The sequence below is a fragment of the Pleurodeles waltl genome, chromosome 3_1, assembly GCF_031143425.1.
Source record: "Pleurodeles waltl isolate 20211129_DDA chromosome 3_1, aPleWal1.hap1.20221129, whole genome shotgun sequence".
In the NCBI taxonomy this organism is placed as follows: Eukaryota; Metazoa; Chordata; class Amphibia; order Caudata; family Salamandridae; genus Pleurodeles; species Pleurodeles waltl.
This window is the reverse complement of record NC_090440.1, coordinates 871,678,189-871,694,488: the sequence shown is the minus strand read 5'-3', so window position 1 is coordinate 871,694,488 and position 16,300 is coordinate 871,678,189. Positions and strand designations below refer to the sequence as shown.

Genomic DNA, 16,300 nt, shown 5'->3' with positions numbered 1-16,300 from the left:
AAGATCCTCTGCTCTGCGGGGAGTAGAGTGCGCCCATGGCCTTGGCAGTGTCAGTGTCCTTCTTGAGCTTTTCTATGGCTGTGTCGACCTCCGGACCGAACAGAAGTTTTTCGTTTACTGGCATGTTAAGGACTGCCTGCTGAATTTCTGGCTTGAATCCAGACGTTCTGAGCCATGCGTGCCTACGGATGGTAACCGACGTATTAATGGTCCTTGCGGCCGTGTCTGCTGCATCCATGGAGGAGCGTATTTGATTGTTTGAAATGTTTTGACCCTCCTCAACAACCTGTTTTGCTCTTTTTTGCAGATCTTTTGGGAGATGTTCAATGAGATGCTGCATCTCATCCCAGTGGGCTCTGTCGTATCGCGCTAGCAGCGCTTGTGAATTTGCGATGCGCCACTGGTTTGCTGCTTGGACAGCAACCCTCTTCCCGGCTGCATCGAACTTCCTGCTTTCTTTATCTGGGGGAAGTGCATCCCCAGAAGTGTGTGAATTTGCCCGTTTTCTGGCAGCCCCTACCACCACAGAATCTGGTGGCAGCTGAGAGGTGATGAATACAGGGTCCGTAGGAGGCGCCTTATACTTTTTGTCCACCCTAGGCGTCACTGCCCTACTTTTAACTGGCTCCTTGAAAATGTCCTTTGCATGGCGTAGCATGCCTGGGAGCATCGGCAGGCTTTGGTAGGAGCTGTGGGTTGAAGAGAGGGTGTTAAATAAAAAATCATCCTCTACTTGTTCCGAGTGTAGTTCCACATTATGGAATAGTGCTGCTCTAGCCACCACTTGTGAGTAGGCTGTGCTGTCTTCCGGTGGTGATGGCCTAGTTGGGTATGTGTCTGGGCTGTTATCAGACACTGGTGCGTCGTACAAGTCCCACGCATCCTGATCTTGGTCATCGTGGCTCATGGCGGTGTGAGCTGGCGAATGTGACGGGGTGTAAGTTGGCGAAGCCGGAGTTACAGGTGGAGGCGAGGGAGGAGGTGTTACCTTTTGTGCGGTTTGTTGCTGAGGAGTAAACTGAAGTGTTCTCTTTCGTTTGACAGGTGGAAGGGTACTGATCTTCCCAGTCCCCTGCTGAATAAAGATACGCTTTTGCGTGTGATCCACGTCAGTGGATTGCAGTTCTTGTTCAAATCTATGTTTCTTCATTTGTGAAGACATAGAATGCTCTTCAGTATAGGAGCCTGAAACAGGGTCTGATGTCGCTTTTTTCGGCTCCGAAAACCCTGTTGATTGTTTTTTCGGCTCCGAGGTAATCTTCCTCTTTTTCTGTGCCGAAAATTCTTGGCCTCTATGGTCTTCGGCGCCACTGTCTCGGCGTCGATCCGTGTCGACACCGAACTCTTGGTGTCGATGCTTCTGTTTAGCACTCTCTCGGTCCCGAGGAGGCTGCGTGCCGGTGTCTCGACCGAAGTCGGACGATCTCGACACTGAATGGGCCTTTTTCGGTGCCGATTGTTGGTCACCGAGAATGTGGGTGGAGCCATGGCCGGTTGGCGGTGGCGTCCCCTGGGCCTTCTTTCCTTTTTTAAGTTCTGATCTCGACGTCTTACTCACAGTTTTTGGGGAGTCTATCTCGTCGGAGTCTGAATCCTGGATGGAAAAGGATTCCTCCTGTTCCTCTTCTGTCTCGAACTGTGGACGCTCCTTTGGCGTGGACGCCATCTGCAGTCTTCTCGCTCGACGGTCGCGCAGAGTTTTTCGGGACCGGAACGCCCGACAGGCCTCACAGGATTCTTCGCTGTGCTCGGGTGACAGGCACAGGTTACAGACCGAGTGTAGGTCCGTATAAGGATATTTGTTGTGGCATTCGGGGCAGAATCGAAACGGGGTCCGTTCCATCTGCGTTGTTCTCCACGCGGTCGGGCCGACTAAGCCCCGACGGGGTGCCGAAATCTACCCCGAAGGGTACCGAAGCGCTTCGATGTTCAACGCGTCGTCGTATGTGTATCTCGAACCGGATCGCAACGATACCGTCGAAAATCTTCCGTTTTCAGCTATCTTTCCGTTCCGAAACCCGGAGCGACAGGAACACGTCCGAACCCGATGGCGGAAAGAAAACAATCGAAGATGGAGTCGACGCCCATGCGCAATGAGCACAGAAGGAGGAGTCACTCGGTCCCGTGACTCGAAAGCACTTCTTCGAAGAAAAACAACTTGTAACACTCCGACCAAACACCAGATGGCGAGCTCATGCATACCATGTGTATCTACAGCGACAGATGCCATCGAACAACGTGGTTTTCTGATTCAAATCTACCTGTTCCTGAAAGCTGGTGATTTTAGCACCACAAACCCTTTGACGATGCCATTTACAGGGGGGGAAGGGAGGGGACAAAAAAGAAAAAAAAAATGATGCTCTCTTCTGCAGCACTTTCATTTTTCAAATAAAAAATAATTATTTAGCTGTATTTTGGCTAATTTCTTGGTCTCCTCTAGGGGAACCCACAAACTCTGGTTACCTTTAAAATCCACAGAACGTTTGGAAAAAATAAAACAAAAGAAGCAAATCTGGCATGGATAGCTTTAGTGGACAAAAATTATGGGGGCCTAAGCACAAACTATCCCAAATAGCCTAAAAAGGGCTCAGCACTAAAGGTGTGGGAGGCAGCAACAGCTAAGGGGTTAAAGAACAGAGGTATTTTCTCCCTTTACAGTGTTTAGACATTTGTTCCCCAGCTTACTAACTGTTCCTTTTCTTGTGCGACATTTTCCGACAGACTTGGATTGCGCCATGTTATGACTGTTGATTCCTTACCCATGTCCTGATGGTCAAATTGTATGCTTATTATATCTTCACTCTTGATGAACGAGTGTGGGGATATACTACACCAGCTTGAGAATTTTGGACCTGTCAAGAACATCCACTGGACCTCTAGATGTATGGGGGGGCATGCGCAATATTGTTTTGCACTTGTCACCCTCACTTTCAATGTTGCAACTGATCCCACTACATCACTGTTGACTCTGCCACGTGGCATTATCAGGTGCAAGCTCATCCACAGACCAGTAAGTTTCATGGGGAAAGGTAGAAAGGGATCTGCATTAACTTGTTCAACTTCCCTTGGGAGAGATACAGGCCTGGTGCTCTCTGGCTCTACAGGTAGCTTCTTCGGAGGGTTTTATGGACTGACATTTGTAATTCCATTTGTTCCGGTTGGACCGTTTGTTTTCTTTTGAGCCTTTGACCTTGTGGGTTCCTCATGACTGATTTACATGCAGGAGCTGGACTCCCTTACACACAAGGCAGTCCTATGTGTTGCTTGTAATGTTGCAAACTGGCTATCAGATGTTGCTGTTTGGTCAGAGACAGTCTACATGATTGTGGGGCCCCTTGCTTTTTGGTTGCTCCTGGGGTTTCCATAAGCCTGTGCTGATGCCTGACGAGGCGCTTTATCAATGTATGGTGTATTTATACTTGTTGTAACTTTGCTGCTGTCACAGCCCATCTGTTGGACAACCTAGGTGTAAGGGGCATATTTATACTCTGTTTGCACCAGATTTGCGGTTTGTTTCCACCACGAAACCAGTGCAAACTTAACTCCATATTTATATTTTGATACCAGACCCGTCTTGTGTCAAAATATAGGAGTTAACGTAATTTTTATACCGTGGAAACCTACCTTGCGTCAATGTGATGCAAGGAAGGCGTTCCCGGGCAAAAAATGATTAAGGCATTTGCACCTTATTTATCCTCCTGTGCAAAAATGACGCACGGAGGAGGGCCTTAAATAGAGCTAAGCCTGTTTAGCACCATTATTTAATGCCTGGATCAGGGCAGGCGTTAGGGGACCTGTGGGCTCATTTCCATGGCCAGAGACCATGAAAGCAGTCCACAGGTGCCCTTCCCTGCACCCAGGGATACCCCCTGCCACCCCCACCCAGCCCTCTATTTTTTTTTTCGTAGGTGCCATGGGGGGGCCTAACTTGGGCCCCCCTACAGGGCCATTGGGGGGGAGGGTGGGGCATGACTCCTGTCTTTGCTAAGACAGGAGTCATGTACATGGGGGTTGTGTGTCAATAAATTACGCTAGTCAGGGTAGAGTCAATATTTTTGGCACTAACCTGACTAGCCCCATTCTTTGACGCACAATCCCACCCCAACCCCCCCCCCCCCCCCGTCTTCCCTACCCCTCCCCTGCCCGGTTATCGTAATTTATTTTGATTCTGACTGGGCCTTAGTGCAGGCTAGCGTCATTCCTTAAATACGAAGACCGGCTGGCGTCTAGGAATGGCAGAAGCCGGCGGTAAACTTTTTGATGCAAACCTGCGCTAGCACAGGTTTGCATCAAAGTATAAATCTGAGACTAAGATGCTTTGTCAGAAGCCGCAAGGTGTAAGTCGTGCTGCTTCTGGGAGCCAGTCTCACCTTTTGTTAGAAATACTAGAAATTACCTATAAGGGGGGGTCGGAGATTATCAGTTGCGGTTTCTTCTCTGCACGATATTTGCGGGATTTTAGTGCACCTAGTATTACCCGCTGTATTTTTAAATACTTTTTTTTTTGCTCTCTGTGTTAGCGGTGCACTTCCGTCCCACCATGCCCCTCTATTAGTGCATCACATAGTCCCTTTTGATTTTCACAGCTGGCAAGAGTACTTTCATTTTTAGTGTGATGAGGAATGCAGGACTACGCTTCCTTCCCAGGCTCCGTTGGACAATTTTTTTGTTTTTTCGACATCACAAATTCAATGCTGGATTTGCACATTTCTGCATCAGCCTCGCTGCTACTATGCGTGGCTGAATGGTTGCCGTTTGAATCCTGAAGGTCAACAACTAGTGTGGCAAGGATTGCTGGCAAAGTAGCCCATTTTTCAACTATGTCAGGGTAAAGACGCCCTGTGATATAACTTTCTAAATTTTTTTTTTTCAATCTTCTTTGCCATTTCTGCCATGGTGCGCACCATTATCTATAGTTTCCATCTGGACTTCTAGTTTGAGAGATTGCCATGTCAAGGCATTTGTGGCTACCATTAGTGATGAATTGATGGACCTTAATTTATCTTGGTTATGAGACAGATCCATGGGAAGTTGTGTTGATGTTTTTTGCATAAACACTGAAGCGTCGGGATAAGCAGGTGAATTCATGTTAAGCGCAATGTATGACATTTTGAGGTGAGGCATCCCAGTGAACTTATTTTACTGGGGGGAATCTGAGAGATTTGGCCACCTCTGAATTGTGGCCATGCTCCTGGCGGAACTGCACAGATGATGGCTCACGTTTTTGTGCAATGAGGTGGAGGATGATGTCTTCCTCATGTATAGTCTAGTATTCGCCTTTGCAAGTGTGGCTGATCAGGGGCTGAGGATGACAGCTCTATTTTTTAGCTTATATCCCCAAGCTTTGAGCTTAGGCTTACTTTCCTTCTGTCTCCAGGTTCCCTGAGTTGATCTGCTTCCGAGAGGCTGACATAGGTGGCCGAGTCATGGGAGCAGAATCTCCGATGAAAGGGATACCATCTCTTATCAGGAAGTATGCAGGGATTTCCCCACAGCTTTCCCACTAGGACATGTGCTTTTTCCCCTGTGGAAACGTGGCAAAAATCAATAGCTCTTATAGCCTAAAGGCGCAGCTTGTACTCCAAAAGCGCTGGATCAGTTTCTCGATTTATAGTTGCAGGGTGTTTTTTCAAGTTTGTAAACTTGGGCTCCCGCTGTTCTTGAGCCTTACTCTTAGCCGTGACTGCAGCTCTCCTGAAGATAAAGACTATGTGATAGCCTCCAAGTCCTCTAGGTTATGACAGTGTGGGTCCATGTACAGAGTCAGAGACTCTAACGAGACGCTGTTGCTTTGTGTCTTGTTTTTCAGTTCTTGCATCGAATAAATTGCAGATCCTCCAAGTTTTTCATTGGGACAGAGTTGGAAATTACCCCTCATTGGTAATACAGCCGGCTGAGAGTGGCCAAAAACTGCTCTCTCTTTAAGGGTTTGTGCTTTTTTTGGGGGGGGGGGGTCCCCTGCTGGTCAACCACTTATGACCCCTGAGACTGCTTCTCATACTCTACACAAGGGCTGGAGGTACTGATTAATCCCCTCTTTTTCCTCACTGTGAAGTTCCTACGTAGGTGGTATTCAAGAGGCTATGTCTAGCTGTGCTTGTCATGGAGGCATGGTGTCTCCTTTGCTTGGTGCTTCCTCAGTGCGACCGGTCTCGATCACAAGCTCCAGGTTCCAGTTGCCAATGGCTATCTAGTGCCTGCTTGATTACTTTATGCTTCATACTTTCTCCTTTAGCTTTTTCTTAATCTGAGGGTAGTATCAGGAATAACACAGCAGTGATACAGTACTGTCTGGCAGGTGGAGTGGGCCAGAGCAGACAGCTACACATGTGTAAACTACACCAGCCGCCTCCGCGCAACAAGAGCTGCCTGATGCCTATTGCTTTCTGCCCTGGTTCCTCTGATTCAAGATCTTTGGATCTGCCGCCTTTTCCCTCCAAATGGTTGTTACAGTCCCTACAGGCTGCCCTCTCTCCGCTTACCACTGTCATCCACACCTAGTCGCCTCCAGGGCTCTTCTGGGCCCCCTGTGCTGTAGGCCAGGTGCCAGGACCCGTAGGTGTGGGAGGTAATGACTTCTAATTTGGCTAGGGCAGGGGGGTGGTGGGGTGTTGAAGTGGGGGAGGGAGAAGCACTCTGGGCTGAAGGAAATGCAGACTACTGGGCCTGTCAGGAGGTTATTATATTTTAGCGTTTGTGTAGGCACATTTATTTTAGCTGGTGTCTGAGGCCTCCACTCTCTCACATAGTCACTTGTCATTTTATTCTTCATTTTAGCAAGGCGTCATTTTCGTGGAGATGTTTTATTATTTTCATCATTTGCCCTTCCAAGCAGAATTTGTTATTTATTTAAATGCACGACATTTCATCCTGTGCTCACTCCGAGGCTGCACATGATATTTTACTGGATATTGTCTGTTCAGAAAGCACAATGTCTGCCCTACATAGAATAATAAGTCAGGGCAGTTCTCAGAACAACAAGATGTTTTTATTATAAAACATGCTGCCCCTCCAACTTAGAGGGGACATTCCAGCCAGCCTGCCAAGTCATGCTGCCCATCCTCGTAATTTCTGCTCAAACTCTGTGCTTCCTCTTCCTCTATGTGGGAAGACTCCCAACAGACATCTTTACCTATGAACACAGGTATGGGGATTGGGCTTCCATCGCGGGACCGGAAGGGCTGATTAGGGCTACCACTGCTTTTTGATTTCATGTACAGACTTAGTAGTTTAGGTAGGGATGTTAGAAACCCTATTGTGACAAGGTGGGACTCTTCTGTGTTTTACTTTCCTAATCACTGCTGTAATAGTGTTGTGTTTTATTATCCACAATCTCAATTCATGTCCTTTTTTACATAAAACTGAGTTGCTTCAATAAAACATATAGAACCAAGATCCTGCTTCCGTTTGATCTTTCCATGTATGAGACTTGTCTAACAGAGAAAGGGGCATGATCTGTTCTATGACTACTTTCCTGAGGAGTCTAAATGTCATGCGATAGGCTGCCACAAATCGCTTCTACCTCTGGTACTAGTGAGGTGCTGAAAGCTACCCGGAAGGGTTAGGCCAACAGCTGTCATAAGGTGTGGTATCGGACTCCGTCCCCTGTGCTGGGTACTGCTGCTGCCCAAAATCAAGCTCTGTTGGAGTTGACTATTGTAGTAACGCAACATCTGACTGGCTTCTGCGCTGTGCTACTTGAAATCAGAAACTCGTGACTCACATCACCTCATTGGCAAACAAAACAGTGGGGGATAATGCTCATTGCCTTAGCTTGTTGCATTTCTGCATGTGGCCATGCCTCAGCCTCCTGGTTTGCCTCAGCTGTTTTTTGTGCTTATGACAATCTCAGAGTACGTGAAGTGGGGTACCCCTAGCTAGAAGAGTAGTCAAGATTAGCTACAGTTAATGCAGCAGTATCCCCTTCTCTAAGCAAGTCCCCTACTGCTACTCTTAAATCTTACCTCCTGGTCAATGAGACACCAAGTGCACATAGCTAGTTTCTGATGCATATCACGTGAACAAAAGAACCATTTGCTTCCCAATGTGTCCGTTTCAAGCCAGCTCTGGTAAGTAGGCCGTGGCCTGAAAAGATCTGCACAAAGTGGGCAAAGGAATGGACAATTCTGTATGCACGTTTAACACAAATGGGAAGGGTTACCTGCCAAATGACCATGTACTCTATTTGGCCCTGCTGAAAAGGAGGAACCAGCAATAGAACTTACCTGACTACAGAGTGTCAGTAAGCTATTGCACATTATCGAAATTCCCTTGTGGCTGGCTGACTTGATGCTCCAGGACACCTTAAGAGAAGGGACTCAAATCTGAGTTTGTGCAGCAAGGTTAAAGAGAAGGGGAAAAACCCAATGCAGTTGGCCATGTCATTTTGTAGGCGAGTACAAACCAAGCATGATTGCAACTCCAGATAGATGCTTCCACCTCCCCTCCCTAAGGGAAGCTAAGAGTTGTGAAAAAGAGTTTTCTTAACATTATGAAACAAAATGTGCTGGGATAAGCAGCAAATGTAATGATGGTATGCTTAAAGAAAAAAGTTCTCTAAAAGCAGACACGTGAAAGGAGGCAATCAGGCATGCTAAACCAGCTTTGCCCCACAGAAGAGAGACTAGTTGGATGAATTAGTAATTGGCCCCAATGTGTTAGGAGGCCCATCACCTGCTGCAAGACCCTGAACTCATCCAGAACTCTGATCATCTCCTTGTGCCCCAAACTATACCCAATGATGATCTCAACCACTCAGAGCACCTGTGATCAGAGTTCAGTGCTGTGCTGGTGAAAAGGGCCCTACATCTGTGGACTAGGAAAGAGCCCCTTTTTGACACGGTGACTCCCATTTTTTGCATGGTATTTGATGCAATTTTGACAAAATGCACTGGGTTCCTACTAACCAGGTCCCCAGTGCAGATCTCTTTCCCTAAAAATTAGCAATTGCTCCAACTGGCAATACCTTCCGCCCCACTATAAGTCCCTAGTAGAGGATACCCCTGGTACATAGGGCATGGGTACCAAAGAGGGTCCCCAAGGGCTGCAGCATGAATTGTGCTACCCTCAGGGGCCCCTCACCTAGCACATGCAGACTGCCATTGCAGGTTGTGTGTCTTGGTACAGCTAAATGTGAGAAACTTAACACAGCCTGTGTGCCATGTACCCTGACTCTGCATGCAATATATGTAAGTCACCCCTACAGCAGACATTACAGCGCTAAGGCAGAGTGCATTATATTACATTTAAGGAAATATCTGCAAGACCAGATATGCCCCTGCTGTCTCAATTCTTACAGTGAGTGAAGCCATTTTAATAACATGTGCTGACACTGGTCATTACGAGTTCCCCAGCAAAATGATAGCTTCACTGAAAATAGGGACGTTTGGTATCAAACATGTTGTATTAATAAATCTTTACTGATGCCAATAATGAATACAACACCCCTGAAGGCACTTTAAAGGGTCCCCTGAAAACCTAACTACCACCAGTGGTGGACTGACCAGTTTTACCCAGCCTGCCTCCACAGACAGGATTCTGACCCTTAAAGGGGAGAGCCTTTGCTATTGGGCAGTCAGAAACAAACCTTGCTCTGGTAGAGAAGTTACACACCCCACCCAACAGGACGACCTGCAAATCTGCATTCCATGGCACAGGGATTCAAAAAAAGCCTACTGCCCTTGGTAAGCAGATCTGGCTTCACTCAAAGGACAGATGCTGATTCCCCATCTCAAGGCCCATTTAGCACCTGGACAGGTGGGAAATTTAGTATTCAGAGATGTGTGTCCATCCCTTGAGTCAGTCCCACCCCCCAAGGTGCACTGCCTGATGTAAACACAACATTTAGAAATCTGCCATGTTGGTGCTGGCCGATTTGGGAACTCTGGGACAGAGTTATGCCCACTTCATATGACACCTCTGCACTAGTTGCCTGTAGAGAAGAGGACCAAAGGTGCCACTCCGTCCCAAAGCATCTCAAGACCTGAACCCACCTGTTGGTTCTCCTCGACTGGACTTCCTGTCCAAACCTGCAGCCTCTCCAACTGGACCAATCCCCATTGACTCACATTGGGCACCCGACTGTACTGCAACTCTGCACCCAGATGCTGCAGTGCTGACCAGTGTGACCTGTTGATGTGGCCTTGGACCTTGCCCCCATACTCACCTTAAGTCCAGGAGATTGGCCCCATAAGTCACTGTACTGTACCAGTTTGCCATATTTGTTTTTCCTCCATAGGATACTACAGCTTTCAAAAATTGCTGTCGACTTTTCAAAACTGTAAAGATTATTCTTGCAAAACGTTCTTAGCTGATCATATTATGGATCTCCTTATTGAGTTGTGTGTCATTTGACTTATTTGCAGATATCTAACACTCCTCCCTGATAAGCCTAAGGCTGCTCGATCATACTAGCCCCGAAAAGAGCATTGTGGCATTGCTGGAGCAAGCCCTTGTCCACTGGTAAGGGAACCCCAGGACTCTTTGGAGGATATATTTCATTTTGATACATCATAAAAAGCTACCTTCCTACAGTAACTGCTGGCCTGAAGATAGAAAAGTGTTTTGGAGTCAGTGCAAGGACCTCACCGCATCTGCGGCTGAAGTAATCTGCAGCAACAACCGTAGCCTAAGCTTCTTTACTAATGTCAAAGGATTGACCAAGTGACCCAAATCTATACCAAAGGCACTTCTGAAGCAGGTGAAGGTGACAGCAATCAGTGCACCAAGCCCCTCCCCACCAAACCCTCCCAACATTCTTGCGATTAAATAGTTCATACTGCAATACTTTATAGCTATAATCGCATGAGGTTTTAATTTCTAGTATGCACTCACATTAAGCACAGCAGTTACAAAGAAACTGGATACACTGTTAGAAACCACCTCTCTAGTCAGGACAAGGAAGCTACACACCTAAAATGACCCCTGCTCACCCCATTAGTAGCTTGGCACAAGCAGGCAGGCTTATCCCAAAGGCAATGTGTAAAGCGTTTGCACAACACACCCAACCCAGTGATACAAATACACCACAAAGAAAACTCCACAACAAGTTATATAAAGTATATTGCATAAAAAACAGACCAAAACATGAATCACTAATCTTTGTCACAAAGGCAATCATACCGTCATGAAATGCCAATAACAGAAACAATAAATGTCTCTATTGCCCAGATCATAATCCATAACATATCCTCCCAATACCTGCAATGTAATTACTGAAATAGATTTGTTACTCCAACCAGGAAATGATTACTCATCAGGGCATGAAACAGTATAAATACTGAGGGCCTAATCATCATATATACATGTGGCCATCACTCATCGCGCCTTGCGCTCCTGCACTCGTTATATGCCCCACAGTACTAGGGAGCAGCCAACTGTGCGCCGATTATAGCGAACACAGTAACTGCCCAAAGTCAGGAAGCCTCAACCTCTGGGCTGAGGAGGGGGGGGATGTGCTCTAAACCACTGCCAACTGGATTCAGAGTATGTGAGCATGCCCCCACCCGCTACTGCAACAGGGGTCCAGGGCAGAATCAGCAGGGAGACCTCACTGGACATCCCTCCCCCCTCCCCTAAAGACTAAATAACACTATTTAAACATTATACTTAGGATATATGTGCTGTCCACGCTAAATAGTCTACCCAAAACTATCATCCAAATGTAAGCCCTGAATAATTTCACTACAAGTCAAATCCAGAAAAAGTAACTGGAAATTCAGTGAAAGAGTAGTGCCTAATCGTGCTGTTTCAAGGACTGGATCAATGCTTGTGACAAGAACTTCTCACCTGTTCGAGTCTCACTGAACCTGGAGAACTAACACAACATGTTTAATAGGAAGCACTGAATGATTGTTAATGCAACTGTTGACCAATATAAAGCCGATCTTGACCGTATGGTCTTTGTCCATGCTTCAGTATCCATTTCAAAAGAAGCTTTCATACATTCAGGTTAAGGAACCAGAATATCTCTTCTATTCTAATCGCTACCTCTAAGTTGGACTAAAATAAATACCAGTACAACCACATTTGCGTCCATGTGTACTTGGCAACTAACTTCTTTATAAAGCACTACATCCGTCATCATGGGGGAAAAACAGAAAACATACTGCAAGAGCTTTAAATTTTCCTAAGCAGAATTATGGCAGACAACTTCAGTCAAGTGATTTGTCAATTTCAGGCAGCAGCACTAGCATTTTAGCACTGGCTCTTCAAGAGCACCAGGTTTAAATATTATGTTTCTGTGGACTGAGTCTCACATCAAGTTGGCTAGGGAGGCTCAGAAGACCTGCTTGACCTTACCTGTGTGTACCAAGAGCAGCACTCTATTTGGCTACTGCAGCAGGGTTGCGCAACGAACTTTGTTAGTTCACAGTTAGGATCATACAGGATGACGGACACCATCTTACCACGCTAGAATGACTCCATAGCTAACATGTTGCAGTCATAACTGTAGTGTGTACACAAGCAAAACACAGCCGTCTCCTACCAAACAAGTACAACTTGATGACACAAACTTCTCTTAATCTGGCACACCTTGAACTGTGAGGGGTGAACAGCCTTTGGTCTTGAGCGGCATGACCATATAAGCCTGGCATGCAGTTACAAGAGCGGTTGCAGAAAATGTTTAAATCCCTGTGCCATCAAGGTCACAACTACCTTATAACTGGCCTTCCATTGACGTATGACTGTTTGTAAAACAAACGCAAAGGGGTCAATTGGAGAGCACAGCTCTGGCATCTCCATAAACTCCGACCCATGGTGAGAATTACTTTTTCGATTTTGGCCAATGTTAAAAACGATTGTGGCCAAGGTTAAAAACAACCACATTGGGTCAGCTCGTGGCTCTGTTTAATGTTTCCATTTCCTTTCTCTAATTAATCCACCTTATGTGAATAACTTTCAAGCAGGAGAGAAGCAGTGGGAATCCATCTTAACGGGCCATCAGGCCTATATTTTAAAACCCCGTCTTCCAGTTTCTGGAGTCAATTGCGATGATTATCCATCGCACTAACTCCGAGTAAGAGAAAGCTCTAGCCACATCTAAAAATACATTTTCTATTAAATATTACCAACTACAATGGAAGTCCACAGAATACCCAAAAATCAGTGGTTTAAAATGTAAACTTATTCAAAAATGCTTTTGTCTAAATACTAATGTGTACATCTGAAAAAGCTGTAACGGGAATTGCTAGGATTTTTGTGGCAATCAGCCAAAACATTTGTCTTTTTCTTTTTGTTTTTTTAAATGGGTAAGTTCTGGAATGGAGGGCAGAGCAAGGTTTGCACAACGGAAAATGTTTCACTTCATTGCCATCTGGGGGAATTTGCTGGAACTGCAGCTTGAAATATTCGTTTTCAGTCTTCATTTAATACAAATCACAATTGTCTTCCTCACTTTAGGCAGTCTTGAAATAATAATTACTTAATGGATCTCAAGAGTTAAGGGATAATAGTTCAAATAGATAAAAATGCCTGTCTACATAAAGATCATGTTCTCCCCACCAAGCAAGCTACAATATAGCTGACAAAAGCAGTATTCGCCTATTTTTACAAGAGACCTTCAAACACCTATTTACACGCACCTTACCCACACAATTTCGTTTTAGCGCCGAATAATGAATTGTGGGAAATTTAATTTGTATATGCCTGCAGATTCTATAAAAAGGTACTGGTACTCTCTGGAGTTAGACTAATACATTCAGCAATACCCCAAAACATGCATAAAAGGCAATTGAAGCAATGGCTTGAACCACTAAGCAAAAAACAAAGCCTATAAATGTAGACTTTATAAGGTGCTTAATATTTGTGCTCTAATAGATAAAGTTGTGGCACAAGGGGACGCACCTGCAATTCAAGTTAAATTCCAACACGGGGCAAAAATACCAAAACTAGCCTCCAAGGCTCCTACCGGTTAACCCGTCGCGGCCTCTTCTCAGGTTTGATATCTATGTCATAATGGTAGACGTCGATCTTCGGAATCTGCACCTGGAAGTGGTTGGCCAAGAGCCGAATTGGCTTCCCAAGCGTCCCGAGGCCCGGCCGCCGAGGAGGCTGGAAGAGGTTGGTGGGTGGAGGACCTGAGTGAGAAAGAGCGGCACAAATATGTATGCAGTCTTACCAATGGAATATTTTTTTTTCACAAAATAATCGGAGTGAAAGTGTCACAGTATCTTATTTGTGCACACCTCAACACCTTTTTGGCCTATTTGTAGACAACAGAGGGAATAGTAGTGTTCAACTACAATGGGAATTCGGGCGGCAACATAACCAAACTCCCCCCTCACTCCCCCACGTCCCACCCGCCCCCCTACATTTTCTGAGAGTAAGAGGGGGAAGACACACTAACGGAGAGACGAGGAAGAGATGAAACTGTCAGCATGGGGGATAAACTTGCAATAGTGATATAAAAGGTTAGGGTGTGTTCGGGGGTGAAAAAAAAAACCAAGTGTTGTATTTATGTTTTCTTGTATTTCATTATTCTTATTCAATCTGAAGAGTTTACTTTTCAATATCAGTCTCGTGCTGTTCTGTTGCCATGGCTGCAGCTCCCGTGCTCGCGATTCCGACTCCGGGACGCTTGAGGATGGCAGTTGTGCCCTGGGCTCTAGTCTGCGCTCTGTGGGCCATTTCTTTCTTCGACATTTTGGATTAAAGTCGATAGAATTCTACACAGCTACTCGTCAGTTATTTAGGAATAACTCACTACACCGAGGTGGAGGATTCAGGACCACAGTCTTGGTATTCAGGGCGCTGACATTTAATTGCACAGGCCGTGGGAGTCTAAGAGGCGCCTTGGGAATCGGCACTTATTTCACAAATTAAGCACCGGTGAGCAATATATAGTTCTGTTTATCTAGAACGTTTGCTACCTAATTCTAACAAGAACACGTTTACAACAGTTTGTTGAAAAGGGGAGGGCTACAAGTCCCACAATGCTTAAGTCTTCAAGAAAGCAGAAGGGCAAGATAATAATTTTAACAAGAATGATAAGAACAACGTAGGGATTATCCAGGCAGGCACTGCCCAGTGTTAATTTTCGTATGGTCTAACATGAGGGAATATAAAACTAAGGTACAAGACCACCTGAAACTGTAAAGGCGCAAGATCACACACCAACTGATACCAAAGTGTTTTGGAATACCTCAAAATTTAACTGAAACTACTTGTAATATAACCACAGATCTTTGGATGTATGTAGAACTTTTGCACACTTGTAAATAGGTTGCTATTTTTCTACAAAACCTAAAAAAGTAATGTATACACTTTAGATGCATTAATTTAACAATGGACTTTAGGTTTCACCTGCACAGCGCTTGCGATGTGCTTGTGAGATATATTGTATTAAATATACATCTTAAAAAGGGGCTTACATCCTACCCTTGCATTTCATTGGTTCATATGCTTGCCACTTACTTTTCCTCTGTTTCTATTGGGTGTAGCATACTATTTCCTGTTGCTCCCCGTGTGTTTCCCAGTGTCCTGTGGCCCAAATAGTTTTTTCATCTGCTTTGGTGGAACTTCTTTTAAGCGAGTCAGCACCTCTGCGTGGTTTGTAAGAAGCCAAAGCTCCAATTGCAATGCCCACTCACCAGTCCCCAACAGCACCCCCCTCCCCCCCACCCCCCGCCAAAACAGAGACCCACTCTAGTGCTCTACTGTGTGCGCGCAAAACCAGTATTTCATTCACCAGCTCCCTCCCTGGGCCGAAGCTTGGACCTCAATCTAGTGTTCCCTTTTGTTTGCAAACAGAGCATCTCCTGAAGCACCAGCAGGAGTGCTACGTCAGAGACCTGCACTTGTTTATTATTATACGCTTCCTGCCTCGGTAATCAGATACTACGGACTGTGTTCCGACGGACAACATACATCATTTGTCTTCGTATTAGGCAAAGGCCAGGATTCACATGAATTAAACACCGGTTTTATCTAATTGATATATGTACGCGGCTTCTAATATATCCAAACATGACAGTGCGGGAATATCACACTGCTACAAAACGTCTAGTCTTTAACTCCTTTCAGTTAATCGTTTCTCCGGCACCGTTGTTGTTTTAGTGTTCAGATGTGACAGAGGAGAAATTACACACACTTCAAGCAATCATTCCAAAAACATGCCATCTTAGCCTGCAGTAATGCTTATTACTGCTACCCTTAATCATATATTCCAGTTTTGCCAAAAACTGAGCTTTTTGTGTTAGCACGCATTTCAAGTGTGCTTATCCAGAATGCTGAACCCACGCAGAGTCTTGAACCTGGCTCCACAGCTCCAAGATCGGCAGTTAAGCCACATCCTATGTCC

The 16,300-nt window shown here is 45.6% G+C and overlaps 1 protein-coding gene across 6 annotated transcripts in view; it reads right to left on the bottom strand.

Annotated features, from left to right (window-relative positions):
- The window catches only part of AGO4 (argonaute RISC component 4), a 421,284-nt gene that overhangs the window by 269,876 nt on the left and 135,108 nt on the right, over positions 1 to 16,300 (bottom strand). For all 6 annotated transcript variants that reach the window (XM_069223826.1, XM_069223825.1, XM_069223829.1 and 3 more), the window contains one exon: positions 13,910 to 14,078. In XM_069223826.1, coding sequence (XP_069079927.1) covers positions 13,910 to 14,078 — 169 coding nt within the window. The remainder of the gene's footprint in view (positions 1 to 13,909; positions 14,079 to 16,300) is intronic.